Source organism: Spizellomyces punctatus (genome assembly GCF_000182565.1).
Source record: "Spizellomyces punctatus DAOM BR117 chromosome Unknown supercont1.14, whole genome shotgun sequence".
Lineage (NCBI taxonomy): Eukaryota > Fungi > Chytridiomycota > Chytridiomycetes > Spizellomycetales > Spizellomycetaceae > Spizellomyces > Spizellomyces punctatus.
Window position 1 is genome coordinate 350,348 of NW_015971550.1, and position 25,893 is coordinate 376,240.

Here is a 25,893-nt window from a genome sequence, read left to right on the forward strand (position 1 = left end):
GCCTGCGTGTGTTATTATCCTGTATCCCTATCAGCTTCATGGCCCCTACCTGTAGAGACAACTATTCGGTGGTCCCAAGATGCGGTCGCTTCTCATCTCCTAGAAACTCTTCTCATAACCCCAACACTAAATACGAAAGCTAAACGAAAGCTTATCCGCGGCTGGCTCGGAAGCTTTGCTCCTATGGCTTGCAATAAGTATGGCTCCCATGTCGTTGACAAATGCTGGGCAGTGGCGGATCTAGCATTGAAAGAGAAGATGGCGGAGGAACTCGTTAAGAGTTTTGATCGACTCCGCAACGACCATTTCGGACGATTTGTGGCACGAAATTGCAAATTGGAGAACTTTAAGAGGAGACGAGAAGAGTGGGTTGAGCGGTTGGCTGGGGTTGAAAAGAAAAAGGATATGTTTGGGGAGTTTTTCGACGATGCAGACAAACAAGGAAAGAGGGTGGTTGCAAGTGAGCAAGGGCCAGTCGATGGGACAGAAGGGGAATCGAAAGAAGTTGAGGATCCTCTTTGGACTACTCATATCTTTGATGAGGGTATGGCGGCGCTAGGGTTCGCAAATAGGACGGCTGAGAGCTTGAGGAAGGGAACAGACGACAATGTGAAGAAAGATAAGAAGAAGAAAAAGAAAGTTTCTAGCGCTGTAAAGGATTTCGAAAATGTTGAGAAGGTACGGTGTTGACTTATTGCTGATGTTCTTGGGTTAGGAGATCAGTTGCTCATATGCGATCGTTCGTGCAAACGTATAGATGGCGTTGGACGATGAACAAGACGACGTCACAATGGAAGAGACATCTACTGATGTGACCAAGGAAAGCCGAGATGAAATTGAAAACTTGTTCAAAAAGACGAAGAAAAGAAAGCGTGGAGAAGTTGTGTCTGATGTGGTAGATGACGAGGCCGTAGAGAATGACGAGGATCAAAACATACCGGTACTCAAAACCGTTGAAAGGGATTTGGCCGGCGTCTTAGATGCCATTTCAGCGACAAAACGTAAGAAGAGCAAGTCCAAAAAGGCTGGTGCAGATGAAAAAGGGGAGAAGAAGAAGCGGAAATTTGAGGGATAGCATTAATTAAATTGTATTTATGCACATGGTTAGGTATCATTCGTTATATACATGATTATACATGATTACTACTACATACGAGATATATACTGCAACGACGGTTACATCTCTTTCCATCGGACCTTTTCCTGCTCTTTCCACACCGCGACAAACCTATCCACTAGGGAGGTCCACACAGTATCTCTAGAAGCCACAAAATCACCATGCCTCGATCTGACACGTTCGCCGCGTGTCACAATGACACCACACGCGTACTCTTGCTTCAATCGCCTGAGTGCGCGTGCGATCGCGCGATGCATGGAGGGTTGCCCCGCTGAACTTTTATTGATATCATAATCGTCAAAGCGGTTAAACCAGTAATATGTTGAGTAACCGTCGATGATCACAAGTGAGGACAGCGTGTCCCGCTCCAATATGAACGATTTTGGGGCGTTCAATAAAGTCGCAAGCATTTGAAGCGGACTTGTAGGGCGACAAATGTGCAATCGGGATAGCGAGCTGTTGATAAGTGCGGTGAGGGAGGCCTGAGAGACGGAGGTCGGTGAAATGCACAGCTGGATGTGTGCTCTCATGAAAGAAGCTAGCTGGGAGAGAGAGAATCGGAGATCTACGTCAATGAGGAGGACTGGTGTTGCGGAACCGCGGAGGGGAATCGCATCTGTTGCTGAAGGCGGCGTCCATGTGGCGGGGAGAACGGCGAGAGCACTTAGTTGCTACGATGGAAACGATTAGATAGTGATTCGGACAAAACCATGATAGCTGGACCCATACCATAAGCAGCTGAGTTTTTCCACAGCCTTGAGCACCGGATATATCGACAAGTTCACCTACATGGACTGTTGGCAGGCCCGGTGCCAGCACCAAAGGGGAATTCCTCTGATAGCAAGCAAACAGGGAGAGTGCGGTATCGCACTCTATTCCCGACAGAATAGATGGAAGTTGCTGTAAGTGTTCTTGTTGCTGTTGTTGCTTGTGCTGTGGATTGGCATCTCCCATGATCATTGGGAAACGCTGCAAACGCAACTTGCTCTCCATTACTCAATCAAATGACATTTCAATGCGGTTAAGCTGTGGCTAAATTTAAATTGGATGTGGCTAAAATTGGACGCTGTGTTCCAACGCACCCCCTGATGGGCCTCGGTGGGGGTTTTGATTACAAGGTGGTGCTGCGTCTTTTCCCCAAGGGTTTTCTCTCCATTTGCATTCCAATTGCTTTTTGTTTTCTTTGATTTTGTCGGTCAAGCTTTTTGAGATTTTCGTTGCGGACAAGTCAAAATTCAAAGCCCTCGTCAACCGCACACAGATCTCTTGGCTTGTTATTTTACCCCTTCGTTCAACGCGGCTGTTTCGTCTAACGGTTAATTGCTCCCACGCCACTTACCGATCACTCGCTATATTCGCTACTGCTTGTTGTCTGCCTTTTGCAAATGCCGGTCATTACGGAACGGATATCCGAAACCATCGACAGAAAGGAAAAGGTTGAGGACGATCAGCCAGAGCATAACTTTGCACATGAGAAGAGCGCACACCATGACGTGCGGCTGATTGATCGGCACTGCAGTTCCCTTTTTTCCGGGAGCAAGTTCAATGGAGAACAAAAGAGTGGGAGAAGCTCTTACGAAGTCACAGTAGAGATTCAGGTAGGTGTTGCCCCCGTAATTTTACTTTCGTGCGTGAAACAGACGCTAGAGGTTGTGAGCAAGAATTATGCTCATGAGGTGCTTGTATGGATGGCATTGGTTCCTCATGCCGATGCAATGGTCTGCAGGCATGGTCTCAAAAAAAGAGACAAGTAATGCCATTGTCTTGCATTTTGTCCGTCGAGGACCACTATCGCCGATTGCAACGCGATTAGTCCCTTAAATGTTATCTGTGGCTGTGTAAAAGCTCGATTACTGCGCTCTGTCACGTTTAGCTGATGTTCTCGTCTCTCTCGCTCTCGCAGCACGTAGATTTGCGAAATTCTTTCCTTTGCGGATACCTGAGTATAAAGGGTCTCACGGATGACTGGCCAGATCTTTGCACCTTTTTCGAAGGAGAAATCATCGGTCCAAAATTCTCGTTCTTGACGCGCAAGTGGGATGCCGATGAGCAAATTGACAGACAGCACTGGGTGGGTAACTTGATGTTTATTGTGAATGTTAACAATGACGTTGCTGATGGCCATATTGGTATAGACAAAATTTTCGGCGTTTAAGGAATACGCGGACGTCTTCAACAAGGATGGATTTGTATATGATTTTGAAAATAATGATTACATCTTTATGCGATGGAAGGTAAGAGTTTTTGATGCGCGCTGGGAAGAACCTCGCAAAGGAACATGTTGTTAATCCTTCATCAGGAACACTTTTTGGTACCAGATCATCGGATCAAATCGATTTCGGGCGCATCATTTGCCGGGTTTTACTACATTGCTTACCAGAAGTCTACAGGGACAATAACGGGCTTATACTTTGTATGTTCATTATTCACTGGTTGGGCAGATGATGTTGTTACATGCTGACTTTGTGCTATCGCTATAGCATCACAATTCGGAATGGTTCCAGCATTTGTCGTTGAAACATGTTCCTTCCACCTCATTCCCAGGTAGGAGATGAACGGGCCTTGGCAAGTTTTCAGTATACTCAGTTTCTTCTTCCCCGTCCAGCTTTCGAATTCCGCTAGATACGCATGCGTCTCCGTCCCCTTCTCACTTACCTTCTTCCTTTTTTTATACATTTTTTTTTTCTACTATTCTGGATAGATAGTAAACATAAGAGCCGGCCGGCCGGGCTGTGTTGTGTTTAGATTTTTTTTATTGTACAACCAATGTGATCAATGTGTCTAACGATATGAAGCTTAATATTCGAATCGGGTGAAAAATCCTTCCAATATCTACATAAGTATCATTCAAGACGACTACCTCTACACAAATCATTTATTTTTAACAAAGTAGGCAACCATGGTGCACATCATCACCATTTGCGTCTGTATTCCCATCTCGTGTTTGAACTTCCAATATTGTTGATGACCGACATATTTGATACATGCATTGTATGCAGCATATTGGAAATCATTTGTGTCTGCATCTGCTGCTGCATCAACTTCCCATATGCGGATGCAAAATCTCCTCCACTACCGCCATCCCCAGTTGCCCTCTGCGTGCGCTTCTGATGATCAGACACTACATTCTGAATACGGTCGCGAAGCGCTCTGACTCCCAGATCTGCTAGCAACTTTTCGCGGCAGGCAGATTCCGCTTTATATCGCTCTGATTCAGACTTTTGGAACGAGTCGTCGGCAGATCGTGCCATGTCCCAATGATTCTGTGCGTACAGCTGGGATTGGGATAGACTATGAGCCGTTGAATTCAGACTAGCTGTTTGGCTGCTAATTGTTGAGAGGTGGTGTTCAAGGCGGTCAGTGAGGGCAGATATGATGTTCTCGGTAGTTTGCAGTTGGGTAATGAGCGCGTCTGAAGGGTAAATCTTGTCGTCCTGAGATGCATTCTGCTGAATGTCTGCTAGGAGAGTGTCCACTTTTTGTTTGGTTTCGTTGCAACGTTCTTCCAGGTCCTTCACATAATTTCCACAAGCGTCCTTGACCCATTCCACGTGTGCTTGAAGCTTGGCATGCTTTTCAGCGTCCATGCGTATCCGGGTTCTCTTTTCCTCAGCCTCAAAGGTCTCGTCGGCCTGACGAGCTTGATCCCAGGCGTTGTGGGCTGTAGTAACCAGAGAGATGGACTTGATGTACCCCGTCTCTGCCAGTCTGCATTGACGTCGTGGGTGGTGCTTATGAGGGTGAGAATGGTGTCATGAGTCCTTTGCAGCGTGGTGAGGATGTGATGAATAGCTTTCGGATCAGACTTGAGGTTTGCGTAGAGAGCTTCAATTTCTTGAGATGTTTGTGCCAATCTATCTAGTGTTGGCACAAAATATCCTAGGCGCCATCGCTCGAGGGCATCGCGCTCATTTTGGAGCCGGATCTGCTTTTCGTTTTGTTCAAATGCTTCCTGTAGAGTGTTGGCGCCACTCCAATCGCTCCTACCGTAGAATGCTTTAAGAGCATTGTTGTTCGCTTCACGTCGCTGAGAGGCTTCCGAGTCTAGATTCTGCGTAATGGAATCTTCCCCAGACTGAAACTCCCATCGCCGGTCGAGGTTACTGAGTGTACATGCTTGCGTTGTGGCTTCTTGGACTTTGTTCATTAGGTCAACTAGATCTGTTGGCGGATCCGAGGTGAGTAGAGCTGCTCGATCAAGTGCGCTTGCAAGGTCTTGGGATGCCGGTAGTGTAGGGCGCGGTTCGGGGTTCTCATTCTGTTGTTCTTTGTTTACTGATGATCTATCGTCAGAGTTGGTTAAAGCAGTAGTATCTGCAACATTTGCATGCGCCCCTTGGCCTTCTTTCACGTCCAAGGTCGGGGTGGAAGGGTCACTCGGAACCCGTTCTTTCTGCGCTTCATCTCCTTCGAATCGGACCGCCTCAACTTTGTTTACCGCTCTAGGTTCCTTCTCCAAACCTCTGCCATAAAATTGCCTCCGCTTCTTTCCCTCCTCTTCTACAAATGCTTGGAATATTTGATATGCCTCAGCGACGTGTCCTTGCTCATAAAGCTCAGCTTCACGCTGACAAGCTGACTGATAGGACGAGAGAGATGTAGCATAGAACGGAGAGAGGGTGGGATGGTCGTTGTTGCTTGTGCCGTTCTTGGTCCGTGGTGGAAGCGGTGGTGGTGCAGACATTCTGCTCAAATTCGTAGTGCGGAGCCGGTGGGTTCTGGCACTAGCACCCGCACCAGGGAATGAACCGGCGACAACCGGTTCGGAACCTAATTTCCGCTACGGCTGGAACAATCCTCCTGAACTCGTCTGGTCTGCCAGGTCCATCTACCATTCATTGCAAAAGACTTACATTACTACACCGTTACAGTGACCGGGTGTTGCAAGGCGTGTGGCGTATCCTGGAAACCCAAGAAGCTGTTACTTAAGGTGCCAGTAGCGACTTTACCCTTTCAAAATTCTTGTTGGGTCCTCCTGAATCACGACAGCGGCGTGGCGCTGCTCTGCGCGGTAACATAGCAGCCACATCTCTCTGTCACAATCAAGATGCACCTTTCAATGCTTTTTTCCAACCTTCTTGCGGGTCCAGAGATTTCCTTTACGAAGCCTTAAGAATCGAGAGATTCCTTAAACAGAGTGAGTTGATTTTGTATCCAATCATTAGAAGAAGGCTTAGGGTGGCATTATTATAATTATGGCGAGCCAATGACCATACTGTTGGGGTTCGGTCTCTCATGATGCACATCACTTTTGGTGCTGACATGTCATAATGCTTATTGGCTCTGTTTCCACATGATATTATCATTGCATTGAGAATTTCAAAAATAAATGCATTGGTGGTTTAGTGGTATAATTACCGCCTGCCACGCGGTAGACCCGAGTTCGATTCTCGGCCAATGCACAGGTTCTTTTGGGTCTAATGTTTTTTGCTCCGTTGCCCTGCCGCCTAGACGACCCTATCACCGGACACAGTACAACATTGCAAATGATATTTCATCCTCTCGTCGGTTACTCAAATTTTCCAATCTCTCCAACCTAGTCATCATTGAATAACTGGCTTTAACCGCATACTTTACTCTCTCCCCATTTGACGTTTACAGTCGTAGATCAACACTATGGCTATCCTTGAGAAATTCCACAATGTGATAGCTCTTGCCCAAGTGACTCTCAACGGTCGACACAATCCCCGTTACAAAACAGGAAGGTGAGTTATTGAGAACAGAAAGTTTCCTTTCGCAAGAAGAAGTATTGCAAACCGCAAAAATACTGGCAAACATACATAACATTTCTTCCCAGACGAGAATGTTTAAAAGTTGTAGTTCACCATTGGATATGCAGAACCCGTAGAATTTGGATGGTTCATGGAGGACCTATACCTCGACAGTAATATAGTAGATGACCTTGTCATTCACCCAGGAACAAAAAAAAACAACGAATGTACGAAATGTTACAGCTGCCGGGTCCTGTTTGAATGTTGGTCAGGGGGGGATGCTATCCAACATGAGACGGGTACAAAAAATCTATTTTTGCGATGCCTCCTCCGAGATTCGAACACGGGACCTTCTGCTTACTAGGCAGACGCTCTAACCAACTGAGCCAAGGAGGCGTCACAGTTCTGTGGCTCTTGTTAAGATCTGTAGAGACAGACTTTCGTGAATATCTCTAGAGACACTCGTGCGCCTATACTCTTCCTGGCATCGTCAAAGTCATCCCAGACATTTTTGTCATCACAGTACCGTCGGTATGGATCGGCGGCTAATGGAAACAGAGTCTCCGGTATGACAAAGACTTTAATACCTTTGTAGTGGTTCCATTTGCAATAGTTCCTTTAGTGTTTTTAGGTTTTTGAGTCCGGTCACCTGGTGTGCACACGAACATTGCTTTTCTTCTTCAACGGCATGACATGAAGAAAGATGTTGATCATTGTGCACCCCATCGTAAAAGGTCAGTTCGGATAATTCGCTAACTTTTCCAGGATCTAGATCCGGATTTTTGAAGGCGTATCCTAATCTTGTCATTTCGCCATTGTTCAATTGACAAATATGACATATCTGATGGGTTGAGCTTTAAGTACCACGGATATGACGAATTCACAAGTTTTATCGATAACATGATAATTTATAATGATGTCAAATACATTTATCTAATGTAACAAATTCGTAACCTTTACTCCTCAGTTGTCAAATACGTTTATCTAATGTAACAAATTCGTAACCTTTACCTCCTCAGATGTCAAATACATTTATCTACTGTAACAAATTGGTAACCTTTGCTCCTCACGTAGTCGACCACCATTTTAGTCAACATTACATTGTACGGAGTGCTGCTATGCTGTAAGCTAACGTGTCCATCGGTTGCCACATTTGCATTGTCTAAATTATACTTGAAAGTGGCAAAGCTCGAATAGACGTCTTTCAACAGAAACCAATCGTAAGAGTCGATGTTTTCAGAAAAATTGATGTACCCGAGATCTTTCAGAGTTTTGTCCACTTCTGCATTCGTCGCCGAATGGGGAGGACGCATAATCTTAGGTTTCGGAAGGCCAAGTTTTGAAAGAGAATCTTCGATACTGATCATTTCGGAGACTACTTGAGTTTGGTTCAAACTCGTCAACCAAGGATGTGTGTAGGTGTGACTTGCGATTAAGTGACCATCGGAAGCTATCCGTCTCGATACGTTTGGATAAATATCCACCCCGACCGGAGATCCATCGAAAAAACTGGTCGCGTTGCCGTTTACAAAAAACGTTGCCATTACTTTTTGAGAAGATAGATAATCTAAAAGCGAGCTCGTATACTTTGAGGGCGCATCGTCGAAGGTCAAGGCAAATAATCCCGGCTTGCAGATCGTATACTTCGTAGCATAATTGTTGTTGTTGTCCACAAGGTTGACGCTCGCTTTTGCAGTCACCACACTGCCGAGCTGGAAATACCCGTCCAATGATAAACCGTTCGCAGGTAGAGGTAGTGGATATTTCAACGCTACTTGTACTTTTTGTGTACTGTTGGATCCGTTGACCGTTTTGACTACTGTGCCGACGACTTTTCCGCTGTAGAGAGCTCGAATGTGTATTTGCCGAGTGATGTTTGTCCATACGTTTACTTGAAACCGATGAACACCGGTGTTTGACAGATACTTCGGGAATGAACTGGTGTTTATACATCCTCGTGAATAATCAGCACAGGCTCCCCACTGAGTAGAGCTGACCAAAGTGACGTTTCCGACAGTAAATTTGACTCCGGCCGGTAAATTCCATAAAACCACAGCGTACAAGCCATGGTTTAAGGAACTAGTCCAACGGGTCAACGGAAGAGTGTAGGTTTTGAGAACGTTTGTTACTGACAACGTCGTGTCAAGTTTGATTCGGGTGTCGCACAAGGTTGCAGGGGGAGGTTCGATAGCAATGCCTTTCGAAAGGTGTAAGCCAATCGTAATATTTGATAGAGGAGAACTAGACTTGATGTCGATTTTGATGGCCGAGATCTGACGAGCATCGTGACAACCCGTCAAGGAATACCAGTAAGAATCGGCATTGGCGCGTTGTAAAGTCAGGTTGCTCAAGAGACCGTTTGAGGCGGGTAAGTTGATTTTCATTGTGCCGTCATCACTGGTGTCTTGCCCTAAAAGGTTCGCCCCGTCCAAATATCGAGAAGGGTCTGAGAAGTCCTCTAGAACCATGTCGCCAAATGCGACATGATAAAGAAACGGCAAAACAATTAAAGAGAGCTTCATTTTTGAGAAGATTGTGCAGTCTGAAGGAGTACATTACTACATGTCAGTCTTATACTTCGGAGCGCCATAACATTTACACATGGTATTATTCGGGTCGAGATTTTCCAGATTTTCTAGACACGAACGACTCAGCCCACCCGTGCACTACGATATCTTCTTTGTCTACGATCAATGGATGACCGCTTGTGGCTGCTCCGGTCATCGCCGTTTTCTCCACGTGCTGCTTGATAAGAAGCACATTGTCTGGTTATTGGGATTTGAAGATTACATTGTCTAATGGAGGCCTGGAACTTCTCCTGCGTCGACATTTTCTTTCCTAATACGCTGTTTAGATTAGAGACATTGGGTAATTCTGGAACAATCAACGGCATGTTTGGATTCTACGCATTTCTATTCATAGCTTTTTAAATTAAAACAATGTGCGGCACTCTTCTTGACAAGGAATGTTATCGATAACATTCGCAACCATGACGGTACCGGATGAGCATCATTGCAGCATCACTGCAGCATAATCCGTTCCATGCGCGGAACCTTATCCACCGATCACTTCGCCACTATGCACAGGAACGAGTTGTTTCATTTGCTGATCGAGCAGCTTCCTCTGGGCGTCATCGTTACCGATTCCGTCGGTGGTATCCTTCTGACAAGTCAGGTCATGCGCGAGCTTTGGAATGACTGTGGTATCGATGGTGACTTGTGGAATTGCACCGACTCGAATCATCTCGTCATTTACGAAGTGAACAATGTTCTCTACACCTACGACAAGTGGCCACTCACACGGGCGATCATAAATCACGAGTGCGTGAAGGACGAGATCATCAAATTGAAGACTCGCAACAGCGCGTGCTTGTACGCCCGTGTCTCGGCTTCCCCCGTTTTTCTGCAAGGAACGTGTGCAGCCCCCAAATCACCTCTCGCTTCCTTGCCACCATGAGTCACGAAATCCGTACGCCCATACACGAATTTTTGTTAAAAGCTTGTTAATAACACAAGAGCAGGAACTAGATCACGCATTGTAGTAGGCATGTCCTCAAATATCAGGTTGGCCGACCGAGGCCTATCAGTACGCCAGAAACACCTCAGCATTGTCAAAACTTTCATGATCGATGTGGGGCCACGATCATTCGTCAAAGGAGAGAGAGGTTAAAAGGACTACTTTACTGCTGTGACAGCGAATACCACAGCATTCCTTACTGCCACGGCCCATTTGGTTTATAACGCAATTATGTCAGCACCCGCCACTATCACGTGTTATCACGCGTGCGCAGCATCCACTACCCTGAGACGTATCCCTTCCGCTGACACTTTCGTTCCTTTCCACACTTGCAGCAGCATAATGTTTTCGGCTTGGAAGACCATCAACCCGCGCATCGTACGCGGAGAAGGGAGTCTTTCTATCACTCCCGTCACAACAGGAAGGGGCGATGTTCTCATGATGGCGATCATTTTCTTTGTGAGTAGTCGCGGCTAACGGCCAGCAGGCGATTCGAAAATTAATTCCTTTGAGACTGTAGTTTGGAGTTGCCATGACACTCTACACTACTGAAGACTTGCCATATAGAATTGCTGGTAGTGCAATGTATGCCTACCTGGCCTGGACTCTTGGTAGGATTACCTTGTTCATTTCGTACGTCGTTGGTGGTTTCATATATCTGACGAACCCCACAGTCGTGGACACATACGAGACAGTGTTCGACAAGCAGCTGGAGCAGGTTAGCATCATCAAAACAACCTTGGGATTTAAGAGATGGTCAAGGGTTGCTCCGGTACGCTGACATCCTGTACATTGCTCTGTACACTATATATCAATCTCAACATTTGTGTCTGTGCAGCTGGACGAGCTCGTCGCCATCGAAACAACCACTATGGAAACAACCTCCAAGAAGCAAAAGCCTCTCTACCGTCTCGAACTGGAGTTCTACACCACCCACGGCACATATCGCATGCCCATGACAGAGACATATGTTAGTGGTGAGCACAACAAGGAGAAATTGGAGGAGGTAGAAGATATTGTCCGCAAGTTTGCTGAAATCAAAAAATTGCCGAATTGGATGAAGGAGGAGGAACTAGAAAAGAGATTTGGGGCTGGGAAGAAGCAGGCTAAGACGCGGAAGAAGGGGAATTGAGGAGTGAACCTCAAGATCTTTCATAAAAAATACGCCTATCCATGCAAATCGCTCACTTCTCTTAAGAACCATTATCATTTTATCTCGGCTGATTGTTGACGGAAGTTAATGGTGATCGAGGGGAGACTGGGCAAGGACTGGAGGCTTACACGTGCGTGAGAAAACGAAATGTAAAATACATTCAATGAGATGGATTGTACATATGACCCATAGTTCGGCTCTTACTCGTTGTCCGTTACGGTCATTACTATCGATCTATAGTGTAGAGGTGACAGAAAATGGCACTAGCTACTACACCAGGGAATAAACCAGCGACAACTGGTTCGGAAAAGCTAACTAACTACTACTAGGCAATTATACACGCAATACGTAACGGTTGGTTCTAACCGGATAATTGCCCACCACCACACGCGGTCCCTACTAGGCCTTGATCCAGAACTCTTGATGGCATTGAAGCCAGACTCTTGCATCCAGGAGCGAATCGACTGGGCAGCGTCACAAGCTGGGGGATGTTCAGCAACAAAGGCTTGGAGACTAGAGAAAAAAACTGCATGTCACTGACAGAATAATATGAAAAGAGATGATGCCATTGGTACATACCAACCAAGCTCAACAAGTGTGGCAGCATAATAGCAGCTTTGTTATCAGATCCAATTGGTTGCTGCTGGTTCTGATTACGGTTGCTGTCAGGCGGTCGAGGTCCTCGGCACCAGAGCAGTATTCTCATGGTGGACTGAGATTTGTTGGGCGGATGCTTTGAGTCGAGGATGGGTAAAGAGGAAAGAGGGAGCAGGTCCCCCTTTTATAGACCTTTGGCATGCGCCTCACCGCAGTTTAAAAAAAAAAACAATACATGCATGCCACACCGCTGCATGCCACACCAATCTGAGCGATAGAGGGGGTTCTGATTATGCGATATGATTAACCGGATTATCCGGATAATAATGGGTCTTAGTGCCATTTTCAATCACCTCCACACTATGATATGAGGTTTTTACCGGCAATGTTTGCCGGAAAGTAGCCAACAAGCGAACAAGGGAATTGATGTTGCGATAAAATAAATTAACGATATGACCCATTGTACAAATTACAGATTCATGCATCTACATCCATCCCACCGTCGCTTTCACTCTCTTCTCCATCATCATCATCATCATCTTCTTCTTCTTCTTCGTCCTCTTCTTCTGATCCGTCACCACTGTCTTGCTCAGACGATGGACTTGCGTCGTCATCGTCATCATCATTGTGATCCTCTTGTTCACTACTACTTGGTTCATCTTCGTCCTCGGGCTCACTCCCACTCGACATTCCATATTCATGCGACCGATTCACACCATTACTAACCAACCCATTCATCCAGTCCTCCATTTCTCCCACTACTTTACCTTCCTCCAGGCCTTCTTCTAGATCATCCTGCTCCTCAAACCCAACCATACACTCAACAGTATAATCAACAACATAACTCTGCACCAGTAGCCCATCCGCAATTTTCAAATGTCGCTCTGTGTATGCCAAAAGTGCATCCACAATTTCTTTACATTTAGGTACACGCATCAACCGGTCCGGAGTATATGCTTTCAAAATGACATGGAGGAGGGACTGAGCGGTGCGTGCGTGCCGGGTATTTGTGTTCCAGGTCCGTATATAGTTTAGTAATTGAGCAAGTTTGGAATCGCTTAGGTTGGAGATGATGCTGTCGACGGCGGTCGAGCCGAGAATGCTGGATGGGTCTTGGCGGTTCGTGGAAAGGTCTTCGAAAAGGGTGAGGAGGCGGAAAGGTTGGTCTAGGCGCATGGCAAGGAGAATGGCATTTTTGTAGTCGCGCTTGTGGAGGTAATTGGAGAGGTCTTGTTCTCTGTTGAACAAGAGGGTGTTAGAGACGTGTACATGAGAGAGATTGGTCTAGAGAGGGACTTACAGGAGTACCCGCTCCTCGTTCTCTCTTTGCTTCTTTTCTTCTTCTTGTATCGTCATGTCCTCCCATACGACGATGGTAGAATCTGATGAACCCGACACAACGTATTTTTCGTCCTTCTGTACCGCCAATGCCCAGATCTGCAAACATCCGGTTATTAAACGTCCCAGACATTCCACACTTTATTCCCACTCAACTCACTCGATCTTCGTGTCCATCTAGAGTTGTCACGCATTCGTTGCTTCGTATCGTCCAGAGCTTTACCAACCCATCAGATCCGCTAGACACCAATTGCATCCCGGCCGACAGGAACGAAACCGAAAGAACAGAGTTCAAATGTCCTTCAAACGTCTACCAAAAAAGAAATAAGCACCTTTGCAAGAACACCACACATATACACACATACTGACCTTGACACAACTGAAGTCCACGACACTCCACAACTTGATAGTCTTATCCGTCGAACTCGTCGCCAAAACTTGATCAACCGGTGAAAACGCCACAGACCATATACCTCTCTTGTGGCCTTTGAAAACTCCCAATAACCGCCCGTCCTCCATCGCCCACAGCTTAGCAGTCTTATCCAATGAGCCTGAAGCGAATACTTTGTCGTTGGGTGCCACGGCGATGGATTGAATGTCCTTGTCGTGGGCTTGGAAGGTGTAACGGGTTTTGAGTTTGGTGACTTCGGTTGAGGCCGAAGTGTCGGGTATTTCCCAGACCTTAATGGTACGATCATGGGAACCGGATAGCGCGAATCGAGATGATTTTCGTCCAAATGCGACCGTGCTAACGGGTTCGGTGTGCCCAACGCCGACACCGATTTGTTGGTACCGCTTGCTCGGTTCCTCATCTGGTAGAAATCTCCATATAATAACTTTGTGATCCCTTGCACCAGATGCCAACAAACTCCCATCATTTGACCGATCGATGCTCATTACTATTTCGGAGTGTCCATAGAGAATGTCACAGTTCATTGTGCTCATGTTGTAAATGCGGACTTGCTCCGTGTTTGTCACCACAGCCAAGTGTGTATCCTCTGGGCCCATGAATTTGAGATCCAAGACTTCCTCATTGTATCCTGCAATCTGTCGAGTACGCTTCAAGCCCGAAGTAAGATTGTAAAAGAGAATGTTTTGGTCACTTGTGATGGCGACGAGGGTGTTACTTTTTTGGAGATATTGTACGTCTATGATAACGTGTTTGCTGTTCAATTCCGGTTCTTGAGCGAGGATGCAAGTACCGGCTTCTAGATCCCATATTCGCACGATGCCCTTGTCCCCACCAGTGAAAGCAAGGATCTTTGATCGTCTCTCGTCGACAGGAACATCTGCATCCGCCGACACCAGCCCAACGCTCTCGACCGACTCATATATGGGTACAGTCTTCTCCAACGACCCTGTCTCAAAATCCCAGACGTTGACCACCTTATCCCTGGCACCGCTCACAAGAAACTTTCCATCCGCAGTGAAATCCAATCCGCGAACCACACTCACATGGCTCTCCAAAACAGCCACACAAGACCTCGCATGCAAATCCCACACCCGAATCTTACAATCATCACTTCCAGACACCAATTTCAACTTCTTCGCATTAGGATGAAATTTGACCACACTCACAATCCCACTGTGCCCTCGGAAATTGTGCGTACAGTATCCTCCATCTACATCCCAGACCTTCACCGTGCTATCAGCACTCCCTGTCGCGACAAGTGTTGACGTTGGATCAAAATCCATCGCAAGAACGGGTGCCTCATGAGCCTTCCAACTCTTGGCTTTTTCACCTGTTGCGAGGTCCCAGAGGACCAATAATAGACTTTGCGAAGCGCTCATGAGATGTGTTCCAGAGGGGTTCACGGCTATACATGATATTGAATCTGCTTCGCCTTTAAGCCGGTGAACGGTACGGCCCGTCGTGAGGTCAAGGACATTGACATCGTCTGCAACCGGTGTAACAAGAAACGCTTCATCGCGAGTGATAACAGCCTTCCCACCCGTATATATTGACTCTATTGTTGTCACATTTCGAAAATGTGTCTTCAAGTGGAGCTTGCCGTACTGCACTGCGGCCATTTTATGGAAATGCCCGACGTCGTTTGCAGAGATCACCAAAAAGCGTTAAAACAAATAATAGCGCTGTTCTGATGCCACCAATCATTAGCCGTTCACGTGCGCATGACTGGGCCACATTATGGCATAAGCAGGAGTCTGTGGTTTACCCCACTTTTTCAGACTCTAGCAGTGCAAGATTCCTGCAGACTTTGGGGCTCAATAACTCATAGAGATGTATGCCATGCTCCAATAAACCTACTTGGTATGTCTCCATTGTCCGTCCCAGAAAGCTATAGAAGAGTCTATTTGAAAGAAATGATGAGCTGTATTTTTCTTTCGCAAAGGACGCCAAAAGGAATAAGAGCCATCTCTGGAATTATTATGCAAGTTTACGCAGTTTCCGAACATGAATGTGTGAACACCACCATGCATGCAAGTCGTGAATGTTTGAAAGAAACTGATGATGATGGGGTATGCACGGGATGTCACGTAACTAAGCCACCACTTTCGTCATTCAAATGCGACAAATATCTCGTTCGATTAAAGGTATAGTGGTATATTATCTTACGCTAAGATTTATAAAGGATATAATGGTTTATCTTACGGTAAGATTTATGATACCCTAAATCGTTCCTCTTTACGCTACGTCCCTCCCTTTTAACCATATGAAAGCAGTTGCCCAACCCGGTCTTACACAATCTTCAAACCATTTGAGGAGGCTGCGTCTGGCTTGGCTTCCTGTCTCTTCCTGCTGCTGCGCTAGTTACCGATTGCTCCCTTCCAGACGAAACCTCCGACACGTAGTCCTTTCGAGTGCCGTTCTTGCTCCTCAACTTGTCCTTCTTGATGTTATCGAATAATCGGAGCACAAAGAGAGTTTTGAAGGCGTAGATGGGACACTTGCTGAGCACGTCGAAGCTGAAGTGCACCAGCTTGGCATAGCAGAGCTCTCCAACACTCAACATGATGATGAAGATAATGTACCGGAGCAAGTCGTTGATTTGACTTTTGGACAGACTGGCGTTTCGTCGAATGACGTGGAACATGTTGAGGTCAATGTAGATCTCAATCGCAAAGGTCAGAAGCTTCGTGAAGATTCCAACTTTGTTCACAAGGTCCCAGTCGAGGGGAAGGTAGAAGGAGGAACCAAACACCATAACGTCGGCAGTGATGATCCCCAAATGAAGAATACCAAGTCCGATCATCACCTTTTCCACGTAATTGCTTGACACTGCAAAGACCTTGTACCGATCCCGAAGCATCCAGACACAAGCGTTGGCCATGACAATGTAGCCGATGCCATCGAATATGACCCAAGCGTAGTTCATGTTGTTAACCTCGAATACGGAAATGTAGAACAAAACCGTGTGCACAATGTTTCCTATGATCTGGAACATGATCGTCGACGACATTTTTGTCCATCGTGTTTCGAATAGGGAAATGTACGTAACGATGTTGAGAACATTGAGAAGAAGAGATGTTGTGACGTTTGCTATAGCGAGCTTGTGGAGGTAGAGAGCGAGACCGAGGAGGGGATCACTCATGTTGCAGATCTGGGTCGTTGGAACTTTAAGTATATGCTTTGAGTGAGACTCTTAAAGACTTGAAGCCGAACAATAGGTGAAGGAACAAGGAGCGCACCCAAGGAATGCAATGGGGAGACGAGTACCCCCCACTTCGGTTTTTATAAGGAGCCTTTTTGCCTCCTCGCCATGTTCGTTTCTTGCAATGAAGTCTATATCCATTCCACAGATCTGAATATCCACTTACAAATAAACTTAGCGAGGCCTTTCGGACTCTATTGGGGGTGGCATTTGCCTCATTCAGTTTGCGCACTGAACAAACAGGGATCTAGCCAGGTCAATACACGGCGTTCCCGACCGTACCGATGGAAACTATTCATCAGCAAAGACACTGGGCAGGCGGCGCTCTCCAAGCGTCCGCCAACCATCACCAAACGCTCTCATTGCAGAGATAATACCCTCAGGGCTTTATTTAGCATTGTGTGTAAATGAAAAACAATAAACCTACCAGATCTACCGGGCCCACTGCCAGATCACATAAAACTAAAAATACCCCAAGATCATGAGGACAATGCATTGTCACTGTATAGGCTTACCAAGCTGAAGTAGTTCTTTACCCTATAGGATCAGACAAGCAAGATGAAAAGCGTAGGGGGTGTTGGGTATTGTTCCAGCAGCCGGGTATCAAAACAAAATGGGCGCCTTTATTTTTCTTAAACATTGTGAAAATATCGATTTGTTTGCGCGGCCCTGGAAATGATCGAGGCCTATATTTACATGTGATCATGATAATCCCTGGTATCCGGCGATGCGTTGGAACATAATAATGCATTCATTATTACATAGTCTCCAAATAATAATAATATGAAATAATTGAATATACAGGAAAAAAAATAAATCCCAGTCCAGGGTCCAGGCCGGTGTGCACACGCAGAATAGTAAAATGAAAGTATTCAACCTCCAGATCCCAAACCCATGGTTTCGATCCTATCTCGGGCCAGACGTAGCTCACCCCCCACATCTCCCAAACACGTTCTAGCCACTTCACGGGAGCATCCACTCACATCGCACAGCCACTGGATCTTTTCAATTTCGATTGCTCGCGATAGATAGAATTGAAGTTTCGCATCCACGTCGCCTTTTACGGGTACGAAGAGGTCATTGTTCGCAGATTTTACCCGGACGATGAAGCTAGCGGCTATGGGACGGTGATCACTGATAGTTGGTGAAAAGCGGGTGTAGATCTGGAGGCGGACGTCGGGACCTCGGTAGAGGACCTGGTACAATATAACCAGTAAGATCGGCGTTTCATGCTTCAGTCAATTTGAAAGGTCCAGCAAACTCACCCGATCACACCAACTCGGAACTCGCCGCTTTTCGCTTGTATCATACCGATCCGTCCCCACATCATACTTGAACGTAGGGGCAAAGTTTAGCGGCCCCTCCGCGAACCCTCGAAGTCCAAACGAAGGATTTGTCATCATCTGCCGGATCAGCTGATCATGTTCCTGGAGCGTTGCCCAATCTTGCTGTTCCACAAGCTCAACGACACGCTCACGGGCGAGATCAATACGATAATTTAGATCGCCGGACCAAAAGACATTCTCATGGTCCTGTCATCATCGCGTATTAGACTCTATCCGGTCTGCACGGAAGAGTTTTCCAACGTACCAAGATCAATGATCCGTCTCCACCTCCGACAAATACACCTTCGTATGATGGTTTAGGGGGGAAGTGCGCATCCTTCAGGATCGTAGCCGTGTCATTGTTACGTGCCGACACTTGGTTTTGATGTGCTGCCAGATGGCAGTTGACAAAGCAGAAAGAACTGTCATCGAGTACAAATCTTGTTGCAATGCCGCCCTACCGTACAATTTGCATGAGTATCCCGTGGTGGCCAAAGCAATAACAATAGCATAGTCGATTTGCACCTTGTTTCCATGGTATCCTTTCAACCCTGTTTTCACCATGTTGACAGCAATATCTTTTATTCGGCCCATCTCTGTCTCCTTAATGAAGACGCATTGAAATAGACCGACCAGCTGCCGACACTCCACAACGCGATACCGCGCCTTGGATTGTGCCATATCCACTGCACGCACCAGCGCCTCTTGCCACAGTTTAAATCGATGATCCATATGACTTTGTTGAGATTTCTTGGTCCCCTTCAACAATTGCTTTGCAGTGACCTTTTTCGATTCCAAGTCCACAAGCTCTTGGAATCCAATCACAATGATCTCAGGTTGGTCGGCCACCGTCAGCCATCTGTTCAGGAAATTGTATTCTTCTGGCACCCTGCTCTCTTCCAATTCCGCTGGTTTGCTGGCGTCTAAATTCCAACTACAAATAAGGACCTTTAAATCGCGGTAGGTACAACACTCATGTTCACGTAATCTCAATTGATTTTCGATCCAATCTCTAGTCAAAAAGCCGTCCCACATTCTGATCTGGCCATTATCGGACATACTGGCAATTTGAAGGCGTCCAGAAAGGAATATGGAACGCTCGTCCATTACGAGCTCATCCACACTTGCAGAATGGTACGCAGGAAACTCTTTGACGGCAGTCCAACCGCCGTCCATATGTTTGACATCGTAGACGTAAATCTTTCCCGTAGAGAATCCCGCCCATAAATACTGCTCCCCGATTCCTAAAAGTGATGTGACGCGATACATCCCCGCATTGACTATGCGCTTCTTCGCAAGGGTCACTGCATCCCACACTGTAATTTTTCCGTCATCATGACCGGAAAACACTGTTGTACCATCTCGCGTCGCCGCGAAACAGGTGACGTGACCTGCAGTCAGGGTTCCGTCAAACCTCTGCTGAAAGCAGGAGGAGGCCTCTTCCGTGGGATGGTACACTTCGATCATCTTGCCCGCTGCAGTCCACAAGCGACCATTGGCTGCAAAGGCAACCGTTTGCCTTGAACTCACTCTAATCACCCGTGGTCGTTGCTGTAGGGTTATTCTATGTCGGTCTGCGTCTATGCTCCAGATTTTAAGCCCACCATTCTCATCTAATGTCCAGAGTTGCCCATGATACCGCAGCATATGTGTCACTGTTGCAGAATGAAGCGATCGCCGATCTACAATCTCCCCAACGCTGATGTCCACCTCAATAATCTCACCCTTTTCCAACGCGACCCATAAATAGCGGCCTTCATCTTCCATATAATACGTTGGTGCAAAGGCCATAGCATACATTTTAGACTCGCCAATAGAAACCGTACGCATGTTCTCCCCACTTGGAATGTACCACACTCGTATTTTCTCCGAGCCGGTACATGCATAGTATCCAGATACGGCGAAACACCGAGCGGGACTTTTCAAATACAGATCTGAGTTCGGCAGACCTTCCGCAACAGGGGGCCGCCGGTTCGTGTGTACCGTATCGGGAGAGTACAACTTTTCACGTCCTCTTAATGCAGCGAATCTATCATCTATGACGGAGAGCGCTTCCGTATTGGCGGGACTCGCGGATGCAGCATATGCTTCAAGGGCCTCTTCTACAGCTCGAGCAACAGGACGCGCGGGTAAAGGTGGTGCAGAGTCTAGTAGGGTGACAGCATTTGGTGACGCGGCCCGGCGCACGGCTGTTTGTCGATCCATTGGAGAAACCGGTCGTGGTGGAAGAGGGGGTTTTTGAGGGCTTGTTGATAATACTGGGCGCACTGCGTCGGTTTGGGTTACTCTCGGGTGAGGTGACTCCATTCGTACGAGGGGCGAGGGTGGGGTAATGATCTCCGAGAAGGGATTCGAGTGAATATTGTGTCGATCAGACATAGATGGCGGGAGAGGTTGATCTGGTGTCGTATGAATGCTTGGCTTTCCTATTCGTCCCAATGCAGGAGGATTTACGCTGTCCAACGCGTTACTTGATCCAAAACTTTGGGCTAAGGCTGCAACGGATCCAGGCTTCCCTCCTGACATCCGCGCCTTTGCCTTCTTGGCTTTTTTTAAATTTGCCAGACGAGCTTTTTCGTTCTCATTACGGTCATCATCATCTCCAGAATGTTCATCTTCACTGCTTGGTGCAGATTTCGCAATGTCAAACTCGTCCCCAAAGGGATTTGCAAAGGTTGGTCGTGCGTCATCAAGTACGTCCTGTGAAGTTAATATAGAGGGTGACGAGGCCAGTCTAGACGGATGTATGCTTGCATTTGATGAAGGCTCGTCATAAAGCTCCAGGGGACTGGTGTTTGATATCTCACCGTTTCGGGTTCGCCTTGGAGACATTTTGCTCCCAGGAGGAGGTGGAAGAAGTGCCCCAGCAGATGCAGAAAACCCTAAGGGCTGAGACCCAGCCGTTCTGCGCAAGTCTTCAAAACCAGGGGACAGGTTTACAGTGTTGATCGGTAAAGGTCTGTTACCGACAGTAATAGGTTTTACAGAAGGGAGCATTTCTGTCACCTGCTTTGCTGCCGTGTTTGCAGCTGTAGGAGCTATAGCGGTCGAGTTGTTTGCTGAACCACTCTCCTCGAAAGTGACCCAGCCCGGGAATGCTTTACCAGAAGGCTGAAAAACCGAAGATTGCACAGGCTTGCTGCCTGTTCCCGCTGTAGCCGAGAGTCCGTCAAAAGCACGCGCAAGATCTTTCACGCCGCCTCCGGTGGAGTTCTCGGCAGCCAATGCCGAACTCCCTCTAGGGAGGTTTGAGGTAGTAGCGGATATGCTGCGTGCCTCACTTGTTAGCAATTTGCTAATGGATGACGTATTTTGAATTGTCTGGATATCTGCGACCGTACTCCTTCGCACTCCAAAATTAAATGATTTCTCAGGAAGATCTCGCCCAAGTTGCACTTCAAGCCCCTTTGCCATCTCACTGATACGCGCCGCACTTGCTGGTCCGGCGCCAATTCCTCCATTGTTCATCGGGCTTAATCTTTCCACTTTGGGAGAGATATTTGCCTCACTAGCATGTGTGTCATCAAATGGATCGAAAACAGGTGATGCCTTTGGAGGGCTTGACGCTCCCGAGTCACTAGATATAGTTGACATGAACGTACTTGAAAGATTTGGCTGCGAAGAGTTATGATACCATGGTTCAACCTGGGCATGCATTGTCTGCGGCGTAGTTGCCTGGCCTAGAGAGACACCCGCATGCGTTCCGCGCCCTCCCAACGCCGACATGGACACTTCTCGTGCAGCCCCAGCTAAAAAGGGATTTGTCGCCGAAAGTGACAGTGAACCGATATCGAATCGATCCCGGGCTGAAGGCGGTGGAGAAGGGGTATTCATTTTTTGACCAAGCTCCGTTGTAGTGCTCCTTTGTTCTGTTGAAAAGGACGATGTGTCTGGTCGTCGCCAGCTGTGTTCAGGGGAGGTCATTGAGGTAGATGGTACTGGAGAGGAATAAATGAAACCAGCAGCAAAGCAGGTATTCGAAGCCGAGGACAGAGGGAACTATCGAAAGGGATACCTTGTGTATACAGTTCCGAGGGTATGCGTCTCTAAGAACTGATGAATAGGTTTTCAAGCGGGGATCTCGTGCATGACGGCGTTGGGCAGTGTAAACTGCTGCGACTCCGACCTGCGTGCGGCATCTGGTCCCGATCACGTGCAAGCGCATGTCAAAGCCCACAATGCAAGATAAACAAAGGGCATGAAAAATCCTGGGGACTGTCGACCCGTCTATTTACAATGTGTTCCAACTTTCGTGTGGGGTTTTTGGGGTTGGGATGTTAAAAAGAGGAACTGCAAAAAGAGACGAATGAACAGCAGGAAGTGGTGGCATTAGTGCCGCCTTACAGCTCTTGGACGTTCATCTTTTGATTTTGGCTTCACCCTGAATTCCATCGGATTGTATTTACGTTGTATAGAGCGCCAGTCAGCTCATGACAGCATAAGCCGCATCTCCTCTGGTGAAAATAGGCTCTTCATCTTTTCTGGAGCAGTCAGGTCCTCCTCCAGCCGCATATGGGGGAAGACCAAATCCCGCAGCTCCTTTAAAAGCTTTGTAAACCCCTCAACATCAAAAGTCTCTTCTTCCTGACACCTTTCTCCTTTCCTTTTTTCCTCTTCGCAAGTCTGCTCAATCTTCTCCATAATTTTTTCGAGTTGCTTATGGTCTTTGGCAAAGCCGCTTACGTCCATCTTCCGTGCCAGGAAGGGAAAAATGCGGCGGTCTTCTATTGTGTGATGCGTATGTAGATAGGAGAGATACTGAGCCGTGGAGCGAAGCAGAGGTTTTGGAGATTTCCGTTTCAGAGATTCAGCTTCCTGTAAGATGGTTGGGTTGAGTTAACAAGAGTAATCAGCCATTTGGTGATATCTATCAACGTGCTTGAATAAGTCGGCATAGGTCTCTTCTAAAATGGTCGTGGAATGATTTCAAGGTGGCGGACCAATTGGTATAGGGATCCATTGCGTCGTGTGTCCTGGTGATTCGCGTTGGAAATGTGTTCAGCAATTTGTGGGAATTGGCCTACACGTTATGGCTTTGGTTGTTTTCAAATAGCGCGCAACCAGCGTTGTTGGTCCTTCTGTGACCCTCAAAACAAATTGGGTTCCGATCACACCACCATGAAATAGTCCGAATCCTACCCAGAAAGCACATAAGGGGAACCATCTAAAACCGTTTCTTTAATGAAATGAAGTCTGCCACTCCATATGAGCTCCAGGATCGCTCCAACGAGGACGAACGGTCTTGCAGCTCCATCCGATGAGGATGATGCGACCAGAATTGGTTGCTGCGCATGGTTGGGGTGTGCATTTTGGAAGCGGAGAACGGGCCATGGAACTCCTGAGCTTGCGGTTCCCCAAATATCTGTGGATAAAAGAGAGGAAGATGAAACTACATCCCCACAAGTTGCGGAAGAATCTTCAGATCTCATCCCTGAGGCGAAACTTGATCCTGCTGGCCGCGTTCGTAACGTTCGTCAAACTCATGCGCCAGCCCTTCCAAATGATTGGAAGCAGATCTTTCGGAGGTCGGAAAGTCAAGAGCTGAGTTCAAATACTGAAGCAAAGAAACGGAAAAGGACAAATGTTGTAAAACCTGTTGACGACGGGATCGCAGTGAAACCTGTTGCGAAACGAGATCCTCTTCCTCCAATCCGCACTGCACCTCGGCCGCCCGGACAACTGGATGAAATTTCAACGACCTCAGTAAAACCCATTGAACAGCTTTCTCCTCCCCAAGACTTGACACACAACGCCTCGCATAGTAACCTGAAAGGTACGTACCGGAAAATGACCTCTTCTGTTGACCTGTATCTTATAATATTCTCTTTAGGGTTCTCTTCGGGGACCAGTCTACGTGGCAGCTGGAACCATCTCGCCCGGACCTTGCGTCATGCATTCAGTTACAGCCGAGAGAACATAATCACAGAACCTCTGCGAATTTTCGTTGGAACTTGGAATATGAACGCCCGGGTGAGTACTCTGCCGTGCATCCTTCTGCCACAAGGTTGTTAACCCGCTCCCCAGCTACCGACAGGCAATATAAGCTCCTTTTTGGGTGACCGTCGCACCAATACCCGGCCACCTTTCAAGAACTGTCAGTTGCTCATCATCGGCACCCAGGAATGCGAAGAACGCCTCGAAACGGCAGGAATTCGTCAGCCTAAAGAGAAATCCCGGTGGCTCGAGCTGTTGAAAGAAGTGATTGGACCCCGCTATGTCCTTGTAGGAACTAAAACGCTAGTTGGGTTACATCTGGCAATATTTGTCGTGCGATGGACTGCAAAAAATGTTCAAGGTGCGGGTCTGTTGTACGAGGAAAGTTTAATTGTCCACATTGTTTGTTGAACGTTTGATTGTTGAACAGATGTCATGTCAGGAGACGTCAAAGTGTATCTCAATGGTGCAAAAGGAGCAGTGGGGATCTCATTCCAGTTCTGCGGACGCTCATTCTGCTTTATAAATGCGCACCTTAAAGGTCAGTTGCCGCAAACAATCACCCTTGATCTTGTATGCTTAATGGGTTCCTCGGAATGAAGCACATGAAGGAGCTGTGGAACGTCGTAACGCTGACTGGAAAAAAATAAACGAAACAATGCCATTACCTGGATACGGGCCCGAAGATGGGGGTAAGTAATTGAAGAAAGGGACCTTGATCTGATGCATCTTTAAAAAACGACGCCGACATTCCCTTGTGTCGTTATTAGGCTGTACTGGTGTGGTGGAGCGATTTGATTATGTCTTTTGGATGGGAGATTTGAACTATAGGACAAACTTGGGTGTCAATAAAGTGGGACTCGCAAAAGCCCTGCTTGGGAAAGAAGAGCCGGAGATTGGGGTTAGTTTCAGCGCTCTGACCTTGTTATGTACGTGCCTGCCTTCAGGATGCTAATGACGCATATATAGATCTTCCTGGCAAACGATGAGCTTCGCCGCGCCTATGAAGCCAGCCTCATATTTCCAGGATTCTCCGAGGGAAACATCAAATTCAAACCGACCTTCAAGTTTGACACGCTACCTGGTTCTCCGACATCTCCCACATCTCCACCATCAACCCCTTCCAGTCTCTCCTTCATGCCCGGTTATGATTCATCATCCAAGCAACGTATGCCGAGCTACACTGATCGGATACTGTTTCGGACAAGACTGCAGTCAACATCAGGGACCACGAAAAGTACCGCGGGCTTAAACGCAATCACGGCACTAGGAGCAGGACTCAATCAACGGGTTCATGTGGAAGTGTATACCGATTGCCCAGACGTCATTGACAGTGATCATAAGCCTGTCTATGGGATATACAGACTGGACGAGGAACTGCAAATAGATCTAAATGAAGAGACTGAAGAACGATTGCATGCGCATATTCCACAACCATCGAGGTGGCGGCGATGGTTACCGGGCAAGAAACAGCAGATTTCTCCAGAATAGAATACTTTGTACTTAATCTGTGTATTTAGTGGAAATCATAATCGGGAACTGCTACTCGTCGCATTTCGTGCTATTTTCACATTGCTCAATGTTATCA

At 47.0% G+C, this 25,893-nt stretch overlaps 11 protein-coding genes and 2 non-coding genes across 13 annotated transcripts in view; 5 read left to right on the forward strand and 8 right to left on the reverse strand.

The window, feature by feature from the left end:
- The window catches only part of SPPG_07093 (uncharacterized protein), a gene marked incomplete at its 5' end in the record, with an annotated part of 2,990 nt that extends 1,816 nt beyond the window's left edge, over nucleotides 1-1,174 (forward strand). The window contains 2 exons of the mRNA XM_016755274.1: nucleotides 35-678; nucleotides 758-1,174. Of these exons, the coding sequence (XP_016605665.1) occupies nucleotides 35-678; nucleotides 758-1,075 (962 nt within the window). The 3' untranslated portion in view covers nucleotides 1,076-1,174. The remainder of the gene's footprint in view (nucleotides 1-34; nucleotides 679-757) is intronic.
- Nucleotides 1,073-2,131, reverse strand: SPPG_07094 (uncharacterized protein). Its single transcript, XM_016755275.1, has 2 exons — nucleotides 1,847-2,131; nucleotides 1,073-1,788 (listed from the first exon to the last, which is right to left on the reverse strand). The coding sequence occupies exons 1-2, from the start codon at nucleotides 2,108-2,110 to the stop codon at nucleotides 1,177-1,179; spliced, it is 876 nt and encodes a 291-aa protein (XP_016605666.1). The 5' UTR covers nucleotides 2,111-2,131; the 3' UTR covers nucleotides 1,073-1,176.
- A 69-nt stretch (nucleotides 2,132-2,200) lies between these two features.
- Nucleotides 2,201-3,946, forward strand: SPPG_07095 (uncharacterized protein). The gene is made up of 6 exons (XM_016755276.1): nucleotides 2,201-2,715; nucleotides 3,021-3,188; nucleotides 3,253-3,351; nucleotides 3,417-3,530; nucleotides 3,598-3,661; nucleotides 3,723-3,946. Exons 1-6 carry the CDS (start codon nucleotides 2,503-2,505, stop codon nucleotides 3,737-3,739), a joined length of 675 nt encoding a protein of 224 aa, XP_016605667.1. The 5' UTR covers nucleotides 2,201-2,502; the 3' UTR covers nucleotides 3,740-3,946.
- On the reverse strand, nucleotides 3,835-6,112 carry SPPG_07096 (uncharacterized protein). Its single transcript, XM_016755277.1, has one exon. It carries the CDS (start codon nucleotides 5,799-5,801, stop codon nucleotides 4,632-4,634), a length of 1,170 nt encoding a protein of 389 aa, XP_016605668.1. The 5' UTR covers nucleotides 5,802-6,112; the 3' UTR covers nucleotides 3,835-4,631.
- A 336-nt stretch (nucleotides 6,113-6,448) lies between these two features.
- SPPG_10176 lies at nucleotides 6,449-6,519 on the forward strand. The gene has a single exon. It is a non-coding gene; the product is annotated as a tRNA-Gly (tRNA).
- A 631-nt stretch (nucleotides 6,520-7,150) lies between these two features.
- On the reverse strand, nucleotides 7,151-7,224 carry SPPG_10177. Its single transcript has one exon. It is a non-coding gene; the product is annotated as a tRNA-Thr (tRNA).
- A 468-nt stretch (nucleotides 7,225-7,692) lies between these two features.
- Nucleotides 7,693-9,595, reverse strand: SPPG_07097 (uncharacterized protein). The gene has a single exon (XM_016755278.1). The coding sequence runs from the start codon at nucleotides 9,348-9,350 to the stop codon at nucleotides 7,851-7,853; it is 1,500 nt and encodes a 499-aa protein (XP_016605669.1). The 5' UTR covers nucleotides 9,351-9,595; the 3' UTR covers nucleotides 7,693-7,850.
- Nucleotides 9,596-9,806: 211 nt separating this feature from the next.
- SPPG_09435 (uncharacterized protein) lies at nucleotides 9,807-11,686 on the forward strand. The gene is made up of 4 exons (XM_016757601.1): nucleotides 9,807-10,803; nucleotides 10,865-10,955; nucleotides 11,019-11,116; nucleotides 11,183-11,686. Exons 1-4 carry the CDS (start codon nucleotides 10,576-10,578, stop codon nucleotides 11,474-11,476), a joined length of 711 nt encoding a protein of 236 aa, XP_016605670.1. The 5' UTR covers nucleotides 9,807-10,575; the 3' UTR covers nucleotides 11,477-11,686.
- Nucleotides 11,687-12,447: 761 nt separating this feature from the next.
- On the reverse strand, nucleotides 12,448-15,487 carry SPPG_07100 (uncharacterized protein). Its single transcript, XM_016755279.1, has 4 exons — nucleotides 13,802-15,487; nucleotides 13,593-13,742; nucleotides 13,395-13,531; nucleotides 12,448-13,331 (listed from the first exon to the last, which is right to left on the reverse strand). The coding sequence occupies exons 1-4, from the start codon at nucleotides 15,461-15,463 to the stop codon at nucleotides 12,572-12,574; spliced, it is 2,709 nt and encodes a 902-aa protein (XP_016605671.1). The 5' UTR covers nucleotides 15,464-15,487; the 3' UTR covers nucleotides 12,448-12,571.
- Nucleotides 15,488-16,143: 656 nt separating this feature from the next.
- On the reverse strand, nucleotides 16,144-17,320 carry SPPG_07101 (uncharacterized protein; the record flags this gene model as incomplete). Its single annotated transcript, XM_016755280.1, has 1 exon — nucleotides 16,144-17,320. The coding sequence occupies exon 1, from the start codon at nucleotides 16,984-16,986 to the stop codon at nucleotides 16,144-16,146; it is 843 nt and encodes a 280-aa protein (XP_016605672.1). The 5' UTR covers nucleotides 16,987-17,320.
- A 454-nt stretch (nucleotides 17,321-17,774) lies between these two features.
- Nucleotides 17,775-22,467, reverse strand: SPPG_07102 (uncharacterized protein). Its single transcript, XM_016755281.1, has 4 exons — nucleotides 18,897-22,467; nucleotides 18,637-18,828; nucleotides 18,312-18,578; nucleotides 17,775-18,242 (listed from the first exon to the last, which is right to left on the reverse strand). The coding sequence occupies exons 1-4, from the start codon at nucleotides 22,293-22,295 to the stop codon at nucleotides 17,919-17,921; spliced, it is 4,182 nt and encodes a 1,393-aa protein (XP_016605673.1). The 5' UTR covers nucleotides 22,296-22,467; the 3' UTR covers nucleotides 17,775-17,918.
- Nucleotides 22,468-22,590: 123 nt separating this feature from the next.
- On the reverse strand, nucleotides 22,591-23,446 carry SPPG_07103 (uncharacterized protein). The gene is made up of 2 exons (XM_016755282.1): nucleotides 23,251-23,446; nucleotides 22,591-23,186 (listed from the first exon to the last, which is right to left on the reverse strand). Exons 1-2 carry the CDS (start codon nucleotides 23,329-23,331, stop codon nucleotides 22,800-22,802), a joined length of 468 nt encoding a protein of 155 aa, XP_016605674.1. The 5' UTR covers nucleotides 23,332-23,446; the 3' UTR covers nucleotides 22,591-22,799.
- SPPG_07104 (uncharacterized protein) lies at nucleotides 23,379-25,857 on the forward strand. The gene is made up of 7 exons (XM_016755283.1): nucleotides 23,379-24,144; nucleotides 24,202-24,341; nucleotides 24,396-24,666; nucleotides 24,736-24,846; nucleotides 24,908-24,997; nucleotides 25,076-25,206; nucleotides 25,275-25,857. Exons 1-7 carry the CDS (start codon nucleotides 23,577-23,579, stop codon nucleotides 25,794-25,796), a joined length of 1,833 nt encoding a protein of 610 aa, XP_016605675.1. The 5' UTR covers nucleotides 23,379-23,576; the 3' UTR covers nucleotides 25,797-25,857.
- The last annotated feature ends 36 nt before the right edge of the window (nucleotides 25,858-25,893 follow it).

Bases quoted from the DNA above. Each gene is read 5' to 3' on its own strand.
- SPPG_07097 (XM_016755278.1), bottom strand. From the start codon at position 9,350: ATGAAGCTCTCTTTAATTGTTTTGCCGTTTCTTTATCATGTCGCATTT.
- SPPG_07103 (XM_016755282.1), bottom strand. From the start codon at position 23,331: ATGGATCCCTATACCAATTGGTCCGCCACCTTGAAATCATTCCACGAC. The intron at 23,187-23,250 runs GCACGTTGATAG...ACCATCTTACAG, and splicing joins ACCTATGCCGACTTATTCAA to GAAGCTGAATCTCTGAAACG.
- SPPG_07096 (XM_016755277.1), bottom strand. From the start codon at position 5,801: ATGTCTGCACCACCACCGCTTCCACCACGGACCAAGAACGGCACAAGC.
- SPPG_07104 (XM_016755283.1), top strand. From the start codon at position 23,577: ATGAGCTCCAGGATCGCTCCAACGAGGACGAACGGTCTTGCAGCTCCA. The intron at 24,342-24,395 runs GTGAGTACTCTG...CCCGCTCCCCAG, and splicing joins CTTGGAATATGAACGCCCGG to CTACCGACAGGCAATATAAG. The intron at 24,847-24,907 runs GTCAGTTGCCGC...CTCGGAATGAAG, and splicing joins TATAAATGCGCACCTTAAAG to CACATGAAGGAGCTGTGGAA.
- SPPG_07094 (XM_016755275.1), bottom strand. From the start codon at position 2,110: ATGGAGAGCAAGTTGCGTTTGCAGCGTTTCCCAATGATCATGGGAGAT. The intron at 1,789-1,846 runs GTATGGGTCCAG...TTTCCATCGTAG, and splicing joins GAAAAACTCAGCTGCTTATG to CAACTAAGTGCTCTCGCCGT.
- SPPG_09435 (XM_016757601.1), top strand. From the start codon at position 10,576: ATGTCAGCACCCGCCACTATCACGTGTTATCACGCGTGCGCAGCATCC. The intron at 10,804-10,864 runs GTGAGTAGTCGC...TTGAGACTGTAG, and splicing joins TGATGGCGATCATTTTCTTT to TTTGGAGTTGCCATGACACT. The intron at 11,117-11,182 runs GTACGCTGACAT...GTGTCTGTGCAG, and splicing joins GATGGTCAAGGGTTGCTCCG to CTGGACGAGCTCGTCGCCAT.
- SPPG_07100 (XM_016755279.1), bottom strand. From the start codon at position 15,463: ATGGCCGCAGTGCAGTACGGCAAGCTCCACTTGAAGACACATTTTCGA. The intron at 13,532-13,592 runs GTGAGTTGAGTG...GGATGTTTGCAG, and splicing joins TAGATGGACACGAAGATCGA to ATCTGGGCATTGGCGGTACA. The intron at 13,332-13,394 runs GTAAGTCCCTCT...CTTGTTCAACAG, and splicing joins AACGAGGAGCGGGTACTCCT to AGAACAAGACCTCTCCAATT.
- SPPG_07102 (XM_016755281.1), bottom strand. From the start codon at position 22,295: ATGACCTCCCCTGAACACAGCTGGCGACGACCAGACACATCGTCCTTT. The intron at 18,579-18,636 runs GTACGTTGGAAA...CGATGATGACAG, and splicing joins GAGACGGATCATTGATCTTG to GACCATGAGAATGTCTTTTG. The intron at 18,243-18,311 runs GTGAGTTTGCTG...ATATTGTACCAG, and splicing joins TTCCGAGTTGGTGTGATCGG to GTCCTCTACCGAGGTCCCGA.
- SPPG_07095 (XM_016755276.1), top strand. From the start codon at position 2,503: ATGCCGGTCATTACGGAACGGATATCCGAAACCATCGACAGAAAGGAA. The intron at 3,189-3,252 runs GTGGGTAACTTG...ATATTGGTATAG, and splicing joins AAATTGACAGACAGCACTGG to ACAAAATTTTCGGCGTTTAA. The intron at 3,352-3,416 runs GTAAGAGTTTTT...ATCCTTCATCAG, and splicing joins ACATCTTTATGCGATGGAAG to GAACACTTTTTGGTACCAGA.